The 22,211-nt window shown below is 46.9% G+C and overlaps 1 protein-coding gene across 3 annotated transcripts in view; it reads right to left on the bottom strand.

The window, feature by feature from the left end:
- LOC135508387 (consortin-like) overlaps positions 1–22,211 on the bottom strand; it is a 37,617-nt gene that overhangs the window by 13,749 nt on the left and 1,657 nt on the right. For all 3 annotated transcript variants that reach the window (XM_064928530.1, XM_064928531.1, XM_064928532.1), the window contains exons 2-9: positions 19,544–19,634; positions 16,812–17,141; positions 14,193–14,473; positions 9,030–9,060; positions 7,550–7,636; positions 7,211–7,313; positions 2,499–2,520; positions 2,335–2,395 (exon numbers count right to left, since the gene is read on the bottom strand). In XM_064928530.1, the coding sequence (XP_064784602.1) occupies positions 2,335–2,395; positions 2,499–2,520; positions 7,211–7,313; positions 7,550–7,636; positions 9,030–9,060; positions 14,193–14,473; positions 16,812–17,141; positions 19,544–19,634 (1,006 nt within the window). The remainder of the gene's footprint in view (positions 1–2,334; positions 2,396–2,498; positions 2,521–7,210; positions 7,314–7,549; positions 7,637–9,029; positions 9,061–14,192; positions 14,474–16,811; positions 17,142–19,543; positions 19,635–22,211) is intronic.

Raw genomic sequence — 22,211 nt, 5'->3', positions numbered from 1 at the left:
GGGACTACATGTCTGTGTCTGTGTGTATAGACAGGTAACACACCTGGGACTACATGTCTGTGTGTATAGACAGGTAACACACCTGGGACTACATGTCTGTGTGTATAGACAGGTAACACACCTGGGACTACATGTCTGTGTGTATAGACAGGTAACACACCTGGGACTACATGTCTGTGTGTATAGACAGGTAACACACCTGGGACTACATGTCTGTGTGTATAGACAGGTAACACACCTGGGACTACATGTCTGTGTGTATAGACAGGTAACACACCTGGGACTACATGTCTGTGTGTATAGACAGGTAACACAACTGGGACTACATGTCTGTGTGTTTAGGCAGGTAACACACCTGGGACTACATGTCTGTGTCTGTGTGTACAGGCAGGTAACACACCTGGGACTACATGTCTGTGTGTACAGGCAGGTAACACACCTGGGACTACATGTCTGTGTGTATATACAGGTAACACACCTGGGACTACATGTCTGTGTGTATAGACAGGTAACACACCTGGGACTACATGTCTGTGTGTATAGACAGGTAACACACCTGGGACTACATGTCTGTGTGTACAGGCAGGTAACACACCAGGGACTACATGTCTGTGTGTATAGACAGGTAACACAACTGGGACTACATGTCTGTGTGTATAGACAGGTAACACACCTGGGACTACATGTCTGTGTGTATAGACAGGTAACACACCTGGGACTACATGTCTGTGTGTACAGGCAGGTAACACACCAGGGACTACATGTCTGTGTGTATAGACAGGTAACACAACTGGGACTACATGTCTGTGTGTACAGACAGGTAACACACCTGGGACTACATGTCTGTGTGTATAGGCAGGTAACACACCTGGGACGACATGTCTGTGTGTATAGACAGGTAACACACCTGGGACTACATGTCTGTGTGTACAGGCAGGTAACACACCTGGGACTACATGTATGTGTGTATAGACAGGTAACACACCTGGGACTACATGTCTGTGTGTATAGACAGGTAACACACATGGGACTACATGTCTGTGTCTGTGTGTACAGGCAGGTAACACACCTGGGACTACATGTCTGTGTGTATAGACAGGTAACACACCTGGGACTACATGTCTGTGTGTATAGACAGGTAACACACCTGGGACTACATGTCTGTGTCTGTGTGTACAGGCAGGTAACACACCAGGGACTACATGTATGTGTGTATAGACAGGTAACACACCTGGGACTACATGTCTGTGTGTATAGACAGGTAACACACCTGGGACTACATGTCTGTGTGTGTGTGTACAGGCAGGTAACACACCAGGGACTACATGTCTGTGTGTATAGACAGGTAACACACCTGGGACTACATGTCTGTGTGTATAGACAGGTAACACACCTGGGACTACATGTCTGTGTCTGTGTGTACAGGCAGGTAACACACCTGGGACTACATGTCTGTGTGTATAGACAGGTAACACACCTGGGACTACATGTCTGTGTGTATAGACAGGTAACACACCTGGGACTACATGTCTGTGTGTATAGGCAGGTAACACACCTGGAACTACATGTATGTGTGTATAGACAGGTAACACACCCGGGACTACATGTCTGTGTGTACAGGCAGGTAACACACCTGGGACTACATGTCTGTGTCTGTGTGTACAGGCAGGTAACACACCTGGGACTACACACACACATGATAGAATCTATTTCAAGAGAGGGAGAGAGAGTGAGGGAGAGAAACAGAAAGAGAGAGAGACAGAGAGAGGGAGAGAAACAGAAAGAGAGACAGAGAGAGAGAGGGAGAGAAACAGAAAGAGAGACAGAGAAAGAGAAGGAGAGAAACAGAAAGAGACAGAGAGACAGAGGGAGAGAGAGAGACAGAGACAGAGGGAGAGAAACAGAAAGAGAGACAGAGACAGAGGGAGAGAAACAGAAAGAGAGAGAGAGAGAGAGAGAGAAACAGTGAGAGAGAGACAGAGAGAGGGAGAGAAACAGAAAGAGAGAGACAGAGAGAGGGAGAGAAACAGAAAGAGAGAGAAACAGAGAGAGAGAGAGCGACAGAGAGAGGGAGAGAAACAGAAAGAGAGACAGAGAGATGGAGAGAAACAGAAAGAGAGACAGAGAGAGGGAGAGAAACAGAAAGAGACAGAGAGGGAGAGAGACAGAGAGAGGGAGAGAGAGTTGAGGAAAAGGGTATAGTTGTAAATGTCCTGTTTAATAATTGACAGGTCAGCTGCCTCTTAAGAACCTCTCCGGCTTCCTCAACCAAACTTCAACGGTTCACTGACACCCAACTGGCTGATTGGACAGGTCAAACACACACACACTTACCTGAGCTGCGTGAAGGACATCTATCTTCAACACGCACAGAGACAGAGTCCATAGCCTCACACTACACACATAAACAGAGAGACAGAAGGGAAAGCAGAGTGAACCTCCATGCATACATTCACATTGCACAATGAGGAGCAACTGCTAGACAGAAGACTTCTTACCTTCTCTGTTCTAGGACTGGGTCTGTGAGAGAGAGATGGGGGGAGAGAGAGAGAGAGATGGGGGAGAGAGAGAGATGGGGGAGAGAGAGAGAGACGGGGGAGAGAGAGAGATGGGGAGAGAGAGAGAGATGGGGGAGAGAGAGAGATGGGGAGAGAGAGAGAGATATGGGGGAGAGAGAGAGAGATGGGGGAGAGAGAGAGATGGGGGAGAGAGAGAGATGGGGAGAGAGAGAGAGATGGGGAGAGAGAGAGAGATGGGGGAGAGAGAGATGGGTGAGAGAGAGAGATGAGAGAGAGATGGGGGAGAGAGAGAGATGGGGGAGAGGGAGAGAGAGAGAGATGGGGGGGGGAGAGAGATGGGGGGAGAGAGAGATGGGGGAGAGAGAGAGATGGGGAGAGAGAGAGAGATGGGGGAGAGAGAGGGAGATGGGGGAGAGAGAGGGAGATGGGGGAGAGAGAGAGATGATGGGGAGAGAGAGAGAGATGAGGGAGAGAGAGAGAGAGATGGGGGAGAGAGAGATGGGGGAGAGAGAGAGAGATGGGGAGAGGGAGATGGGGGAGAGAGAGAGATGGGGGAGAGGGACAGAGAGATGGGGGAGAGAGAGATAGAGATGGGGGAGAGAGGGAGAGAGAGATGGGGGAGAGAGGGAGAGAGAGATGGGGAGAGAGAGATGGGGGAGAGAGAGATGGGGAGAGAGAGAGAGAGATGGGGAGAGAGAGAGAGATGGGGAGAGAGAGAGAGAGATGGGGAGAGAGAGAGAGATGGGAGTGAGGAGAGAGAGAGAGATGGGGAGAGGGAGAGAGAGAGAGAGAGATGGGGAGAGAGAGAGAGAGGGGGAGAGAGAGATGGGAGAGAGAGAGAGAGATGTGGGGGAGAGAGAGAGATGGGAGAGAGAGAGAGAGATGTGGGGGAGAGAGAGAGATGGGAGAGAGAGGGGATGGGGGAGAGAGAGAGATGGGGGAGAGAGAGAGATGTGGGGGAGAGAGAGATGGGGGAGAGAGAGATGGGGGAGAGAAAGAGAGATGGGGGAGAGAGAGAGAGAGAGATGGGGGAGAGAGAGAAAGAGAGATGGGGAGAGAGAGAGAGATGGGGGAGAGAGAGAGAGAGAGATGGGGGAGAGAGAGAGAGATGGGGAGAGAGAGAGAGAGATGGGGAGAGGGAGAGATGGGGAGAGAGAGAGATGGGGGAGAGAGAGAGAGAGAGATGGGGGGAGAGAGAGAGATGGGGGGAGAGAGAGAGAGATGGGGGAGAGAGAGAGAGATGGAGAGAGAGAGAGATGGGGGGAGAGAGATGGGGGAGAGAGAGATGGGTAGAGAGAGATGGGGGAGAGAGAGAGATGGGGGAGAGAGAGATGGGGGAGAGAGAGAGAGATGGGGGAGAGAGAGAGAGATGGGGGTAGAGAGAGAGAGATGGGGGAGAGAGAGAGATGGGGGTAGAGAGAGAGGATGGGGGAGAGAGAGAGAGATGGGGGGAGAGAGAGAGAGATGGGGGAGAGAGAGAGATGGGGAGAGAGAGAGAGATGGGGGGAGAGAGAGAGAGATGGGGGAGAGAGAGAGATGGGTAGAGAGAGATGGGTAGGGAGATGGGTAGAGGGAGATGGGGGAGAGAGAGAGAGAGATGGGGGAGAGCGAGAGAGATGGGGGGAGAGAGAGAGAGATGGGGGGGAGAGAGAGATGGGTAGAGAGAGATGGGTAGAGAGAGATGGGGGAGAGAGAGAGATGGGGGAGAGAGAGAGATGGGGGAGAGAGAGAGAGATGGGGGGAGAGATGGGGGGGAGAGGGGGGGAGAGAGAGAGATGTGGGGGAGAGAGAGATGTGGGGGAGAGAGAGAGATGTGGGGGAGAGAGAGAGATGGGGGAGAGAGAGAGTGGGGGAGAGAGAGAGTGGGGGAGAGAGAGAGAGATGGGGGAGAGAGAGATGGGGGGAGAGAGAGAGAAAGAGAGATGGGGGGAGAGAGAGAGAGATGGGGGAGAGAGAGAGAGATGGGAGAGAGAGAGAGATGTGGGGGAGAGAGAGAGATGTGGGGGAGAGAGAGTGGGGGAGAGAGAGAGTGGGGGAGAGAGAGAGAGATGGGGGAGAGAGAGAGTGTGGGGGAGAGAGAGAGATGGGGGAGAGAGAGAGAGATGAGGGAGAGAGAGAGAAAGAGAGATGGGGGAGAGAGAGAGAGATGGGATGGGGGGAGAGAGAGAGAGATGGGGAGAGAGAGAGAGATGGGGAGAGAGAGAGAGAGATGGGGGAGAGAGAGAGAGATGGGGGAGAGAGAGAGAGAGAGGGGGGAGAGAGAGAGAGATGGTGGAGAGAGAGATGGGGAGAGAGAGAGAGAGATGGGGGAGAGAGAGATGGGGGAGAGAGAGATGGGGGAGAGAGATGGGGGAGAGAGATGGGTAGAGAGAGATGGGGGGAGAGAGAGATGGGGGAGAGAGAGAGAGAGATGGGGGGAGAGAGAGAGATGGGGGAGAGAGAGAGATGGGGAGAGAGAGAGAGAGATGGGGGAGAGAGAGAGATGGGGGAGAGAGAGAGATGGGGGAGAGAGAGAGATGGGGGAGAGAGAGAGATGGGGGAGAGAGAGAGATGGGTAGAGAGAGATGGGTAGAGAGAGATGGGGGGAGAGAGAGAGAGATGGGGGAGAGAGAGAGAGATGGGGGAGAGAGAGAGAGGTGGGGGAGAGAGAGAGAGATGGGGGGAGAGAGAGAGATGGGGGAGAGAGAGAGAGATGGGGGGAGAGAGAGAGAGATGGGGGAGAGAGAGAGAGATGGGGGGAGAGAGAGAGATGGGGGAGAGAGAGAGAGATGGGGGGAGAGAGAGAGAGATGGGGGGAGAGAGAGAGATGGGGAGAGAGAGAGAGAGATGGGGGGAGAGAGAGAGATGGGAGGAGAGAGAGAGAGATGGGGGAGAGAGAGAGAGAGATGGGAGGAGAGAGAGAGATGGGGGGAGAGAGAGATGGGGGAGAGAGAGAGAGAGATGGGAGGAGAGAGAGAGAGAGATGGGAGGAGAGAGAGAGAGATGGGAGGAGAGAGAGATGGGGGAGAGGGAGAGATGGGGGAGAGAGAGAGAGATGGGGGAGAGAGAGAGAGAGAGAGAGAGAGAGATGGGAGGAGAGAGAGAGATGGGAGGAGAGAGAGAGAGATGGGGGGAGAGAAAGAGAGATGTGAGGAGAGAGAGAGACGGGGGAGAGAGAGAGAGATGGGGGGGAGAGAGAGATGGGGGGAGAGAGAGATGGGGGAGAGAGAGATGGGGGGAGAGAGAGATGGGGAGAGAGAGAGAGATGGGGGAGAGAGAGAGAGATGGGGGAGAGAGAGATGGGGGAGAGAGAGATGGGGAGAGAGAGATGGGGGGAGAGAGAGATGGGGGGAGAGAGAGAGAGAGAGAGATGGGGGAGAGAGACATGGGGGAGAGAGAGATGGGGGAGAGAGACATGGGGGAGAGAGAGATGGGGGAGAGAGAGATGGGGGAGAGAGAGATGGGGGAGAGAGAGAGAGAGAGATGGGAGGAGAGAGAGAGATGGGAGGAGAGAGAGATGGGGGAGAGAGAGAGATGGGGGAGAGAGATGGGGGAGAGAGAGATGAGGGAGAGAGAGAGAGAGAGAGAGATGGGAGGAGAGAGAGAGATGGGGGGAGAGAGAGAGAGATGGGGGAGAGAAAGAGAGATGGGATGAGGAGAGAGAGAGATGGGGGAGAGAGAGAGATGGGGGAGAGAGAGATGGGGGAGAGAGAGATGGGGGGGAGAGATGGGGGGGAGAGAGAGATGGGGGGGAGAGAGAGATGGGGGAGAGAGAGATGGGGGAGAGAGAGATGGGGGGGGAGAGAGATGGGGGGAGAGAGAGAGATGGGGGGAGAGAGAGATGGGGGGAGAGAGACATGGGGGAGAGAGAGATGGGGGAGAGAGAGATGGGGGGAGAGAGAGATGGGGAGAGAGAGAGATGGGGGAGAGAGATGGGGGAGAGAGAGATGGGGGGAGAGAGAGATGGGGGGAGAGAGAGATGGGGGGAGAGAGAGATGGGGGGAGAGAGAGATGGGGGGAGAGAGAGATGGGGGGAGAGAGATGGGGGGGAGAGAGAGATGGGGGAGAGAGAGATGGGGGAGAGAGAGAGGGGGAGAGAGAGGATGGGGGAGAGAGACATGGGGGAGAGAGAGATGGGGGAGAGAGACATGGGGGGAGAGAGAGATGGGGGGAGAGAGAGATGGGGGAGAGAGAGATGGGGGGAGAGAGAGATGGGGGGGGAGAGAGATGGGGGGAGAGAGAGATGGGGGAGAGAGAGATGGGGGGAGAGAGAGATGGGGGGGAGAGAGAGAGATGGGGGGGAGAGAGAGAGATGGGGGGAGAGAGATGGGGGGGAGAGAGAGAGATGGGGGAGAGAGAGATAAAGTCAGTTAGTACTGTGACTTTCCTCCTCTATGATTGAAGAAAGGTCTCTGAGTAGCCAAGGCTACCAGGGAATGTTCATTTCCCTAGATTTTTCAGTGTGTGTCAAACTCTTAGCAGTGCTGCAACTCAAATGACTGAAGCAGCAACACCAAAGAGCCATATGTTAAACCCATCACCACGGTAACTACCTGGGAGAGCACAGGTGTGTCGATGTACATCCCTTTACCTGCTTCTCAAGGTTTCCCATTAAATATTACATGTGTACGGTGGTCTTCCTTGTTATAGGACAACATTTACCTGTACTGAGCTGTAAAGGACCACATCTAAAAGACCCACTTTACACAAACCGTTGGTGTGTTTTGCAGATGTATGCGAGTCTGTCCAGTTGCTGTGCAGCCAGGTTGGTGTTATTGTTCCTCACTCCCTGACCATCTGACCTACACCTCCTATCTGGAAGAACAAAGGTCTGAGGTTAGAGGGAGGAAGGAATCATGACACAGCATAAACACACCAAGAAAGTAAGGGGAGGGAGAGAAGGTGAGGTAATTATACATAATGAGACTTCAATTGGCTCTGTGAGTGAGTGAGTGAGTGAGTGAGTGAGTGAGTGAGTGAGTGAGTGAGTGAGTGAGTGAGTGAGTGAGTGAGTGAGTGAGTGAGTGAGTGAGTGAGTGAGTGAGTGATACCCCACTGTTCCTGCAGTGTTGTCAGGTTGTGTAGTCGTCTCTGGTGGTAGAGTCTCTCCAGCTGAACACAGCACACTGCTCGCTCATCTGGTCAACACAGGGTTAAGGAAACACACACACACACACACACACACTCAATATGACTAATCTGCCTACATAATTCAGTCATTGTTTTGTAATACAAATGAGATGATGAGTGAATGAAGAGTAGGTGTATCTTGTGTGAGGGTGGAGGGGACCTACAAAATAACAATTAGACAAACAAACCACTTGAGTCAACCACACAAACCAGAAGGCTTTTAAAACGTAGACAGGGGACCTCTACAAGGCTTTTAAACGCTAGACAGGGGACCTCTACAAGGCTTTTAAATCCATGAAGGGGTAGAGTAGATAGAGAATGTCCCCACAGAATATAAAGAGATTAGCAGTAACAAACACACAGCACTCACCAAGAACTAAGAGATATCAAGATAGGAGGCTAACAAAAATGAATCACCTTAAAATGGTAGATATACTGAGTGTACAAAACATTAGGAACACAGGGATGCTGGCACATGTTGACTCCAATGCTTTCCACAGTTGTGTCAAGTTGGCTGGATGTCCTTTGGGTGGTGGACCATTCTTGATAGACATGGGAAACTGTTGAACATGAAAAACCCAGCAGCGTTGCAGTTCTTGACACAAACTGGTGCTCCTGGCACCAACTAACATACCCCGTTCAAAGACACTTAAATATTTTGTCCTTCTGGTTCACCCTTGGAATGGCACACGCACACAACACCTGTCTCAAGGCTTAAACATCTTTCTTTAACCTGTTTCCTCCCCTTCATCTACACTGACATCAATAAGGGATCATAGCTGTGTGCGAGCTTGAATGAGTGCGTTCCCCGGTTGCACTACACTCCATGGGCTGCGTGTCGAGGAAGGGTACGGATTCCAAACTTGTAAACATATTTTCTTTCTCTCCTTCTGAACCAATAGCTTTGTATGGGTGATAGGAACATAACTATGTATGTCTACTGGGCTTTTCCCTGTGGTCCATCATGTCTCCATTTGGTTCTGAATCTGTCCTACATAGAGCAGTGTACTGAGAGCTCCATATATTACACAGGACTGGTCTCTCTCTCTGTCTGTCTCTCTCTCTAGGCACTGAGGCGCTCTGTATAAGCCCACAGCTTTGCTGTAGAAAGCCCCTGCACAGTAAACATCTAGTGTTCCTGTCTGAGCAAAAGAAAGAGCACAACGATAAGATGCTTGAACCCTGTGGTAGGTTTAAACTGGAACACAGCACAGCCTGAGAGTTGGAATGAACCAGAGAACCCTGTCATTTACTAGAGAGAGACAGAGATATGAGCTGACTGATAAGGATACACTCTTCATAGACCTAGAGGGCATAACACACGTCATACAGACACACACACACACACACACATACGCTCTCACACGTGGTCAAACAAGCACACACGCGTGATAAGGATACAATCTTCCTGGAGGACAAAGGCCTCAGCTATCTGCAGAGAGGGAGACAGAGAGGGTTAAAGGTTAACAAGTATATTAATTTAGACACTGCTTTTACATTCTAGTCACCCAGAACAACTAACAAGTGTATTCCACCCAGGAATAGACAAATACACACTGTATTACCATCAACTGTCCTATCAAGAAGCTAAACAATGTATATAGCCCGATAAGGAATAATGATTACATTTCATTTAGTATGACTTTAACCCTGAGACAAAAACACGTAAACAACCTCCCTAAGAGGCATTAAAGGCAAACACACACAAACACCGTCGGGTAAGCAAGAGAAACACTGCTAATCTCCATGGACACAGTGGAAAATGCAGGAAATAGCTGGAAAGTCTTTAAAATCCTTCTTGATCACAGTTGCATTTGTAGTTTCCAAAGTTCCCCCTATCCACCTGTAGCTAGGTGAGGCGAGCTCCACAGCCTGATAAAGCAGCAGCGATGTGTCAGACTACCTCTCTAGTGACTGTTATTGTTCTCCTGCTGACTGAAGTGGAGAGAGAGAGAGTGTGTGTGTGTGAGAAAGAGGGCATGAGCGCTCGCATTTCTAATCAAGTGAGAGGCGGTAACAACCCACTGACCTCTCTCACACTCACTCTTTCTCCCGCTTCTTTGTTGCAAGTAACAAAACATTTATATAAATATGAATTGCTCATTTTGCTTGCTTGTGGTGCGTAGGCCTACATGTGCGTGAGAGAGAGAGAGAGAGAGAGAGAGAGAGAGAGAGAAAGGGAGAGAGAGCTCAGGGGAGAGAGAGAATGAGGGAGCAGTGAGAGAGAAATAAGAGGCTTTGACAAAAAAACAAGAGAAAATACTTCCTCCTAATGTACTACATGTTTTTATAGGAAGTATAAAAGTATCAAATGTAATCTCCTTCGTAGAAAACTCCATTAAAACTCAGGGAGACATAACACAAACACTCATTCTGCCCTTACAAGGGCTGGTCAGAACTCCCTGGGTTGCTGAAAGCTGTCTGGATCTCGACCAATCAGATTAGAGACAGGGGAAGAAGGTCAGAGGTGAACAGATGTGAGTTGGTTAGAATAGGGGTGTGTTCAGAGCATTGCAGTTAGAAAATGAATAAAGCTGACGTGATTCCCTGTTCTATCCAACAGATGTCATGTCCCAATCCCAAATTGACCCCTTGACCCTACAGGGCTTCCCAAACCTTTTTGACCCAATTTTGATATCTGAAAATTCTTGCGACCCTAACCATGTGAAAATAATCTAATTAACAGCCAATGTTTACTTTTTTACTTTTTACATTTTTTAAATAGGAACTATGACAGTCAATTGCAAAATATTCTAATAGTATTTCTGGTTGTCTTGAACGCACTGAAGTCAGAGATTTCCGAGTTTGATTTCACTAACCGGAATGTCAACTGAGCAAGGATCACAGTCAAATGGATTGGAAAGTAGGTCCCAAAGTGCTCTTCCAAGCGTTGGATGTGAGCAGTCATCACTCGTGTGGGACACTTCCTGATGCTGTTTTCTGTTACAAACATGCTTTCCTCTGGATCAGTCACTCATCTGGAGAATCTCCCTGTATTTCCCCTGCATTCCCCTGCATTCCCCTGTATTTCCCCTGCATTTCCCCTGCATTTCCCCTGCATTTCCCCTGTATTTCCCCTGTATTTCGCCTGCATTCCCCTGTATTTCGCCTGCATTCCCCTGTATTTCGCCTGCATTCCCCTGTATTTCGCCTGCATTCCCCTGTATTTCGCCTGCATTCCCCTGTATTTCGCCTGCATTCCCCTGCATTTCGCCTGCATTCCCCTGCATTCCCCCTGTATTTCCCTGCATTCCCTGTATTTCCCCTGCATTCCCCTGTATTTCGCCTGCATTCCCCTGTATTTCCCCTGCATTCCCCTGTATTTCGCCTGCATTCCCCTGTATTTCGCCTGCATTCCCCTGCATTTCGCCTGCATTCCCCTGCATTCCCCTGTATTTCGCCTGCATTCCCCTGCATTCCCCTGCATTCCCCTGTATTTCGCCTGCATTCCCCTGTATTTCGCCTGCATTCCCCTGCATTTCCCCTGCATTTCCCCTGCATTTCCCCTGTATTTCGCCTGCATTCCCCTGTATTTCGCCTGCATTCCCCTGTATTTCGCCTGCATTCCCCTGTATTTCGCCTGCATTCCCCTGTATTTCGCCTGCATTCCCCTGTATTTCGCCTGCATTCCCCTGCATTTCGCCTGCATTCCCCTGCATTCCCCTGTATTTCGCCTGCATTCCCCTGTATTTCGCCTGCATTCCCCTGTATTTCGCCTGCATTCCCCTGCATTCCCCTGTATTTCGCCTGCATTCCCCTGTATTTCGCCTGCATTCCCCTGTATTTCGCCTGCATTCCCCTGTATTTCGCCTGCATTCCCCTGTATTTCCCCTGTATTTCCCCTGTATTTCCCCTGTATTTCCCCTGCATGCTTGCATTCAGTTTGCTCAGTTTCTAAAATGTGTCTGATAAATAGGCAAGGAGACTAATTTTCATTTCATTACACAGAAAGTCAACCAAGTTTTTTTTTACCTCCATTGTGAACTACAAGAGTTCCTCTCTTAATGAAAAACATTTTCCACCACTCCCCATCGATAACCACCAAGCTTCGGTGTGAAATAAAACATTGTCATGTTCTGATCCCATATCTCCACAAAGTTTTGTGAACAGGCGTGCGCAGTGGATGTGGTTTGATGTAGTCAGAGTTCTCTGCTCAGCTCGTTTGGCGCCAGTTGCTCTCGTTGTGCCATACAATGCTTCCATATGGCAGTTTGAGTCATTAAGAGTTTCCTGTTGATTGCTAGCAATAGCATGAATTCTTCATTAAACACTGTTATTTGACAATTGTATTGATGTGAGTTTCTGTGCCTCTTCCCTCCCCACACATGGCTTTCACCATATAAATTGCGGCTGGTAATATCAAAGTCTCTGCAATATTGTGTGGTTTCATAGTGTAGCGGGTCCAACCGATTCACCAGTACAGTGGAGCCTCTTTCCATGATCTGGTTGAATATTACCCTTTAGATTTGAATCATTTTCATTTAGATTTTTAAGGTTAACCACATTACAATGATTTTGAGATACAAAGACGATATTATAATATACAGTAAATAATTTGTTTTGTATTTTCTTTTTGTCAGGATTTTTGAAATTCTCCCGTGACACCATTTTCATATTAGGCACATGGGGTTGCGACCCCTAGTTTAGGAACCGCTGCCTTATGCGAATGTGAAGATCTGAGAGGATTTGATTGCCATAATCAATATGGTGAAACTTTCACCTCACCTATCAGAGGGCAAGGTGGAGCGATTACCATATTGACTGCAACGGTCAAATCCTCCCAGTCTGTGCTAGGGTCCAGGGTTCCATTTGGGCCATGTCTGTTCTCAACAATACATTTATATCTGAACATTCTGTAACGCTGAACCCACCTGAACGCGCCCCCAGGAGACAGTTGAAAGTGTTGGGAGGAGGGAGGGAGTAGACCAATGATGTATTTACATCATTGGAGTAGTCAGATGCAGAGAGGTGCAGATCAGAAATGACAGCAGTGCCCCTACTGGTGGAGGAGGGAATAGACAACATATTTTCACTTCACTTCACCCGGAGCTCTGTATGTATCATAATGACAGGGATTATACCACACTCACAAACACTGCAGTGTGTGTGTGTGTGTGTGTGTGTGTGTGTGTGTGTGTGTGTGTGTTCAGTCAGTCTGGTAAATACACTACATGACCAAAAGTATGTGGACACCTGCTTGTCAAACATCTCATTCCAACATCATGGGCATTAATATGGAGTTGGTCCCTGCTTTGCTGCTATAACAGCCTCCACTCTTTTGAGAAGGTTTTCCATTAGATGTTGGAACATTGCTGCAGGGACTTCCATTCAGTCACAAGAGCATTAGTGAGGTCGGGGCTCTGATGTTGGCCAACTGCCAGCCAGGCCTAATTAATATTGCCTGCTAACATGAATTTATTTTAACTAGGTAAATAAATGGTCACTTCTCTTGTGTTCTGTGCAACAGAGTCAGGGTATATGCAGCAGTTTGGGCCACCTGGCTCATGGCGAACTGTGAAGACTATTTCTTCCTAACAAAGACAGCCTATTTTGCCAAACGGGGGATTTTCAAAAGCGCATAATCGTTGCACGAATGTACCTAACCATAAACATCAATGCCTTTCTTAAAATCAATACACAGAAGTATATATTTTTAAACCTGCATATTTAGTTAAAAGAAATTCATGTTAGCGGGCAATATTAAACTTTGCTCGCTGCAAACTAATTTGCCAGAATTTTACGTAATTATGACATAACATTGAAGGTTGTGAAATGTAACAGGAATATTTAGACTGATGGATGCCACCCGCTAGATAAAATACGGAACGGTTCCGTATTTCACTGAAAGAATAAACGTTTTATTTTCGAAATTATAGTTTCCGGATTTGACCACATTAAATGACCTATGGCTCGTATTTCTGTGTGTTATTGTGTTATAATTAAGTCTATGATTTGATATTTGATAGAGCAGTCTGACTGAGCGGTGGTAGGCAGCAGAAGGCTCGTAAGCATTCATTCAAACAGCACTTTCGTGCTTTTGCCAGCAGCTCGGGGTGCGCGCAAATAGTTTCAAACGTCACTCGCTCTGAGACTTGGAGTTGTTGTTCCCCTTTCCCATGCAAGGGCCGCGGCTTTTGTGGAGCGATGGGTAATGAATCTTCGAGGGTGGCTGTTGTCGATGTGTTCCTGGTTCGAGCCTAGGTAGGGGCGAGGAGAGGGACGGAAGCTATACTGTTACACTGGCAATACTAAAGTGCCAATAAGAACATCCAATAGTCAAAGATATATGAAATACAAATGGTATAGAGAGAAATAGTCCTATAATAACTACAACCAAAAACTTCTTACCTGGGAATATTGAAGACTCATGTTAAAAGGAACTACCAGCTTTCATATGTTCTCATGTTCTGGGGGTGTCCACATACTTTTGCATATATAGTGAGGAATTACAGCTAACCACAGAGGGAATCACACCTACACCAGGCTGCCAGATAAATGTTGACTTGAGAACAGCGCAGGCAGGTAGAAATACAATATATAGAATGGAGAGGGACGGGCACACACCTGATGGAGGGACTGAGGAAGGTGGGAGTGATCTTTACGTTCCCCTAGCTCCTCTATGGAGGCTAGGAGGGCAGTGCTCGGCTCTGTGGTGGAGGTGGTAGGTTCTGTGGTGGAGGTAGGTCCTGTAGGCTCTGTGGTGGAGGTGGTAGTAGGTTCTGTGTTGGAGGTGTGCGTCTTCCCTTCAGGGTTACTGTAGGAGGGTTCGTCTGGACAACCTGCTACGGGGCTGATGGGACATGTAGTCTCTGGAGACACAGAAGGGTGGAGCTCTACCAAACTGCCTAAAGACAGAATGTGAGAGGGAGAGAATTCAGGATGGAGAAGATAAAGGGACAAGACAAAAAGAGAGAGAGAGAGCGAGAGTACATCGAACATCAAAGCAACCCTGTTATAAAAGTCAGACAGTGAGAGCCAGTGAAAACTGAGCAGAATCTCTACCTACTGAGCGATTACACACACTCTCGCTATGTACTTTTCTCTTTGTGACTCTGTTCTGTGGAAACCATACAGCCCGTTTGAACAATCCCAAGTCCTAACAAGCCAATAAAGCCTTTTTCTCACATGGTGGGAAATGAATTTGGTTGGTAGCGACATAACATTCATAGTATAATGCACCATTGAGCACTTAAACCGACATGCCCACACACACAACAGTGAGCCTTGTTGTTAGCCAGACTAAAGGCTAAAACAAGGGATGGACAAAGGCTAGCACAATGACACACAGAGCTCACATCACAGGCTAGCACATTTGGCTACAATGACATCACAATGGAAAAACAACACAATAGGCAACACCCAGTGGCAACTGATAGTTACTCACGTCTTGTCCAGACATTGTGTGTTATGGGACAGGCACCACAGATCCTCAGGCTCCTCTCAATCACTTTACCTCTCTACTGACTCCCTACGTCTTCCCTTCTTCTCCCTGACTTCTTTAAAATCTCCCCCTATCGATCTACCTCCTATTCTCCTTCTGTCCTGCTCCTTGCTGTACCACTCTCCTTTACCTCTCCCTGACTGTAGCTGATGTGGTTGCTCTGACATCAGTGTGACCCGGGCTGTACGCCACAAATCTGATCTGCTGACCGATTAACAGGGTTAGCGTACAGTGGCTTGCGAAAGTATTCACCCCCCTTGGCATTTCTCCTATTTTGTTGCCTAACAACCTGGAATTACAATTTATTTATTTTTTTGGGGGGGGGGGGTTGTATCATTTGATTTACACAACATGCCTACCACTTTGAAGATGCTAAATATTTTTTATTGTGAAACAAACAAGAAATAAGACAAAAAAACAGAAAACTTGAGCGTGCATAACTATTCAGCCCAACAAAGTCAAAACTTTGTTGAGACACATTTTGCAGCAATTACAGATGCAAGTGTCTTGGGGTATGTCTCTATAAGCACATCTCTATAAGCACATCTAGCCACTGGGATTGCGCCCATTCTTCAAGGCAAAACTGCTCCAGCTTCTTTAAGTTGGATGGTGTGTTCCGCTGGTGTACAGTCATACCACAGATTCTCAAATTGGATTGAGGTTTGGGCTTTGACTAAGCCATTCCAACACATTTAAATGTTTTCCCTTAAACCACTTGAGTGTTGCTTTAGCAGTATGCTTAGGGTCGTCCTGCTGGAAGTTGAACCTCCGTCCCAGTCTCAAATCTCTGAAGACAAACAGGTGTACCTCAAGAATTCCCCTGTATTTAGCGCCATCCATCATTCCTTCAATTCTGTCTAGTGTCTCAGTCCCTGAAAAACATCCCCAGAGCATGCTGCCACCACGCTTCACTGTGGGGATGGTGTTCTCGGGGTGATGTGAGGTGTTGGGTTTGCGCAAGACATAGCGTTTTCCTTGATGGACAAAAAATCTACATTTTCATCTCATCTGACCAGAGAACCTTCTTCCATATGTTTGGGGAGCCCCCCACATGCCTTTTGGCAAACACCAAACATGGTTGCTTATTTTTTCTTTAAGCAATGGCTTTTTTCTGGCCACTCTTCTGTAAAGCCCAGCTCTGTTGAGTGTACGGCTTAAAGTGGTCCTATGGACAGATACTCCAATCTCCGCTGTGGAGCTTTGCAGCTCCTTCAGGGTTATCTTTGGTCTCTTTGTTGCTTCTCTGATTAATGCCCTCCTTGCCTGGTCTGTGAGTTTTGGTGGGAGGCCTTCTCTTGGCAGGTTTGTTGTGGTGCCATACTCTTTCCATTTTTTAATAATGGAATTAATGGTGCTCCGTTTGAAACACGTTATGTTTTTAATTTCACTTCGCCAATTTGGACTATTTTGTGTATGTCCATTACATGAAATCCACGTAAAAATACATTTAAATTACACGTTGAAATGAAACAAAATAGGAAAAATGCCAGGGGGATGAATACTTTTGCAAGGCCCTGTAAGTGCACACATACAAAGACACATACGCACACAGACACACACGCACACTCGTAAGCCCAGACGATTGAGTAACCCAGACCTTCAAACATGGCCACAAACACACAGTTTACTCAATAGAATTGACTAGTCTCCGCCTCCTCCTGATCAATGGTACCCAATAAAACTGATCCAAGGTGATAGATTTCCTGTGTGTGTGTGTGTGTGTGTGTGTGTGTGTGCGTTACCTGTGTCTGAGAAGGAGGAGTCAGTCATAGGAGTGTCGGGTGCTGTCACGCTGTCCTTCTCTTCTTCCACTATCACATCATCATCATCCTCTCCCTTCATCTTTCTATCACCATCTTCCTCCTCCTCTTCATCCCTATTAGCATTTAAAGAGTCTTGTTCGATGGAGTCACATCCAACCCTTTGACCATCATCGAGTTGAGTTTGTGTCAAGTTCTGGTTTTGGTGGGCGGAGACCTGAATTGGTTCCGAGGGGTCCGATTGGTTGTAGTGGAGGTCCACTACGCCCTCCTGACCCTCTGACACCACTGGTCCCGCCCTCTCGCACTGACCTGGAAGAAGAAAAAGAGACAGGTTCTGTTGTTGTCATAACACACAGAAGGAGATTACAATCGACTCTGGAGGCACTCATGTAGATCTAATACAGGGTCTTCCACCTTTTCTTGCCCAGGCACCCGCCCAGCAAATTAGCAACCCAGAAACCCCCTCCAAACACATTTGCCAAAAGCAGCTGTTTAGCTGGTTAAACAAAAGGTCATCCATGTGTCAGCAAAAATGCATGTCCAGGTCAAGAAGGCTTTCCAACACTTTCTGCGACTGGTATTCACCGGGTGCCTTTTCAAAGACTATGTCAGACACTCCAGTGAGTGTAATTGGCTACAATGAATGTAATTAGCTACAATGAATGTAATTAGCTCCATTCAGTGTCATTATCTCAATATTAGGAGTTGAGATACAGTGCCTATAAAAACAAAATCTACACCTCCATTGATTTCTTAATTTTATTGTGTTACAAAAAGTGGGATTAAAAGGAATTTCATGTATTTTTTGTCAACAATCTACACAAAATACTCTTTTGTCAAAAAAATAAAATAAATTAAGATTCATTAAAAAGAAAACACCAATAATAATGATTCACCCCAGAGTCAATTCATGTTAGAAACGCCTTAAGACTCTAAGAGCTTTGGGTAAGACTAAGAGCTTTGGGTAAGACTCTAAGAGCTTTGGGTAAGACTCTAAGAGCTTTGGGTAAGACTCTAAGAGCTTTGGGTAAGACTCTAAGAGCTTTGGACACCTGTTTTGTGCAATATTTTGTGCAATATTTGCACATTAGTCGTAAGTTTACATACACAGTCATTAAAACTCATTTCTCAACCACTCCACAAATGACTTGATAACAAAGTTTTGTTTTGTGTTGGATTGGCCCCAAATATAAGGTTTGCTGTGTTTTTTGTAGCATTAGTTTAAGTGCCTTATTCTGTATATTTGTATTCTTCTTTTCACTCATTTTGTCCATTTTAAAGTCACTACTGGCCTGATCCCTGACCAGTTCCATTCCCATTCTGCAGCTCAGTTCAGAAGGATGACTGCATCTTTGACTTCATCCACAGAATAGTTACTAACTTGTTTTTATTTTCTTTAACTAGGCAAGTCAGTTAAGAACAAATTCTTATTTACAATGACGGCCTAGGAACAGTGGGTTAACTGCCTGTTCAGGGGCAGAACGACAGATTTTTACCTTGTCAGCTCGGGGATTCGATCTAGCAACCTTTCGGTTACTGGCCCAACGCTCTAACCACCTGCCACCCCTGTCTGATTTGCTTTTGTTACCCATCTACCAATCACTGCCCTTCTTTATGAGGCTTTCGAAAAGCTCCCTGGTCTTGGTAGCTGAATTTGTGCTTTAAATTCAATACATGACTGAGGGATCTTACAGATGTATGTATGGGGGACAGAGGAAGGGAAAGTCAAAAATCATGTTAACCTCTATGTGATTTATTAAGCCAGATTTTACTTCTCAACTAATTTAGGCTTGTCTAAACAAAGGAGGTGAAAACTTACGCAACGACTATATTTTAGTTATTCATTTGTAAAGGACAATTCAATCTATTTCAATCCCACTTGGTAAAGCAACAAAAATCTGAATAGGCCTCCCGGGTGGCGCAGTGGTTAAGGGCACTGTACTGCAGCGCCAGCTGTGACATCAGAGACTCTGGGTTCGCGCCCAGGCTCTGTCGTAACCGGCCGCGACCGGGAGGTCCATGGGGCGACGCACAATTGGCCTAGCGTCGTCCGGGTTAGGGAGGGCTTGGCCGGTAGGGATATCCTTGTCTCATCGTGCACCAGCGACTCCTGTGGCGGGCCGGGCGCAGAGCGCGCTAACCAAGGTTGCCAGGTGCACGGTGTTTCCTCCGACACATTGGTGCGGCTGGCTTCCGGGTTGGATGCGCGCTGTGTTGGGTTGTGTATCGGAAGACGCATGACTTTCAACCTTCGTCTCTCCCGAGCCCGTACGGGAGTTGTAGCGATGAGACAAGATTGTAGCTACACCCAATGCTCACACTAACCCAATGTGCACACTAACCCACACTAAATCAATGACCAGCTCTCTCTCTCTAACTCTCCCCGACCTTATCCAGAAAGCTCCTCTCTCCCCCCCTGCCTCCCGCACTCACCCATGGGCTCGGCAGGTAGCCTAGTGGTTAGATCGTTGGGCCAGTAACCGAAAGGTTGCTGGATTGAATCCCGAGCTGACAAGGTAAAAATATGTTGTTCAGCCCCTGAGCAAGGCAGTTAACCCAGTGTGCCGATGACATGAATGTCGAATAAGGGAGCCCCCCCGCACCTCTCTGATTCAGGGTTAAATGTGGAAGACTTATTTCAGTTGAAAGCATTCAGTTGTACAACTGACTAGGTCCCACCCTTCCTCTCCCTGTCACCTTCTCATCCTTACCCTCATCCATGGGGCTCCTCCTCCGTGACCTCTCAGCATGAAGGTCAGCCACTCCCCTTGCCACGCCTACAATAAGCCCCCCTCCTACTGACTAGAGAGAGAGAGAGAAAAAAAAAGTTTATTTCCCTTTTGTTTGTCTATTCCACTTGCTTTGGCAATGTAAACATGTGTTTCCAATTCCCTTTGAGAGAGGGGGGAAGAGAGAAAGAACAAGGGAGTAGTGAGAGAAAGAATAGAGGCTTTCACTGTTCCACTGCCTTGCCTGTCCTGAGATACTGGGCTGTTTATAAGCCTTCCTCTAATCAGTTCAATTCTGTTTACACATTAAAGGAGTAAAACAAGCTAAAATCCTCAAATCTGATCTTTTGACCCCTAAAACAAGAGAAAATACTTCCTCCTAATGTACTACATGTTTTTATAGGAAGTATAAAAATATAAAATGTAATCTCCTTCGTAGAAAACTCCACTAAAACTCGGGGAGACATAACACAAACACTCATTCTGCCCTTACAAGGGCTGGTCAGAACTCCCTGGGTTGCTAAGTGCTGTCTGGATCTTGACCAATCAGATTGGAGACAGGGGAAGAAGGTCTGAGGTGAACAGATGTGAGTTGGTTAGAATAGGGCTGTATTCAGAGCATTGCAGAAAGAAAATGAATAAAGCTGACATGATTCCCTGTTCTATCCAACAGATAGTAATCCCAAATGGACCCCTACACGCATATGACAATCTGAGAGGATTCGATTGGCATAATCAATATGGTTTAACTTTCACTTAGCCTATCAGAAGGCATTATTACCAGTGTAAGTAAGGGAAAAGAAAAAAGAGAGAACATGTCTTATGCAATTCCTGAGTAAACAAACACATTCTTCCAAATCTCAAAACACTGAGAATTAATTAGAGGTCGACAGATTAGGATTTTTCAGCTGCGATACCGATTAATCATTTTTATTTATTTATGTATATATATAAAATAATGACAATTACAACAATACTGAATGAACAATGAACACTTTTATTTTAACTTAATATAATACATAAATAAAATCAATTTAGTCTGAAATAATGAAACATGTTCTGTTTGATTTAAATAATTAAAAAACAAAGTGTTAGAAGTAAAAGTGCAATATGTGCCATGTAAAAAAGCTAACATTTAAGTTCCTTGCTCAGAACATGAGAACATATGAAAGCTGGTGGTTTCTTTTAACACGAGTCTTCAATATTCCCAGGTAAGAAGTTTTAGGTTGAGGTTATTATAGGAATTATAGGACTATTTTTCTCTAAACCATTTGTATTTCATAGACCTTTAACTATTAGATGTTCTTATAGGCACTATAGTATTGCCAGCCTCATCTCGGGAGTTGATAGGCTTGAAGTCATAAATAGCGCTGTGCTTCAAGCATTGCGAAGAGCTGTTGGCAAAACGCACGAAAGTGCTGTTTGAATAAATGCTTACGAGCCTGCCGCTGCCTAGCATCGCTCAGTCAGACTGTTCTATCAAATCATATACTTAATTATAACATAATAACACACAGAAACACGAGCCTTTGGCCATGAATATGGTCAAATTCGGAAACTATTATTTCGAAAACAAAACGTTTATTCTTTATTCGAACAGATGGCATCCATAAGTCTAAATATTTCTGTTATATTGCACAACCTTCAATGTTAATTCAAATTAATTACTGTCTTTGTTAGGAAGAAATGGTCTTCACACAGTTCGCAACGAGCCAGGCGGCCCAAACTGTTGCATATACCCTGACTCCTTGCAGCCACAAAGTCCTTTTGATGCTGCACTTGCATAACGGGTGGTGAGCCTGCCACGCAGTCTCCTCGTAGATTACAATGTAATCGGCGTCCAAAAAGGTCATGCCAATTAATCGGTCAACCTCTACTTAGTATACACTTCAGCATTAAAAAGGCAGTTCGGAATAGTTTGTACATATTATGTCAACATTTTGTGCCGTTTTGTTCATTTTGGACTTTGGCTGTTCGGGCACACAACCTTCGGTAGCCGAAGTCTACGCTCCCTCGTAAACGCATGTTGTCATTCTCCAAGAGACGACTCATCCTCATGCAAATTTTCTGATGTGAGAAATGCTGCACCAAAAATGTCAAAATGTATTTATTGTAATGACCCAGGGAAATCGACCCTGCCGCACGAGCATGCTTTTGCAGCACAGTCGATAGCGCCTCGGACCTCGGGCTCGAGACCTGCCCCTTGCTGTTTCATTACATTGGTGTCAGAAGTGGGATCGGACCTTGCATCCACGACAGTGCGTGTGCTTGGCCGGTGAGCGCGTTCCTGTAAAACATAGAATCGCAAGCTAGCGCAAGAACGCGCTCTTTGAAAGGAGGGAGTAGTGTAACGACCCTGGGTTTATAAACGCAGAAATCGGCCCTGCTAATTTCCTACAATTCGAAACAGTTTGCCATAAGGTGGAGAGAAAAGTTAGCATGTTTTTGTATGATATCTGAGTGAGACTAATACAATAATGCGTGATAAACCATAAGTTTAGATTGCTAAATTAGTTTAACTGTCAACTATCCACGAAAATGTAGCTGACATGGGCTAATTGACTGGCCATCAGTGACTGACAGAGAAAAACTGCTGATGCACAACCACATTTCTATATTGCACCTTGTGTATTCTACTATTCTAACTCAC

The sequence above is a fragment of the Oncorhynchus masou genome, chromosome 21 (genome assembly GCF_036934945.1).
Source record: "Oncorhynchus masou masou isolate Uvic2021 chromosome 21, UVic_Omas_1.1, whole genome shotgun sequence".
NCBI lineage: Eukaryota > Metazoa > Chordata > Actinopteri > Salmoniformes > Salmonidae > Oncorhynchus > Oncorhynchus masou.
Note: the sequence above shows the minus strand (reverse complement) of the source record. Positions and strands in the feature narration are given on the sequence as shown.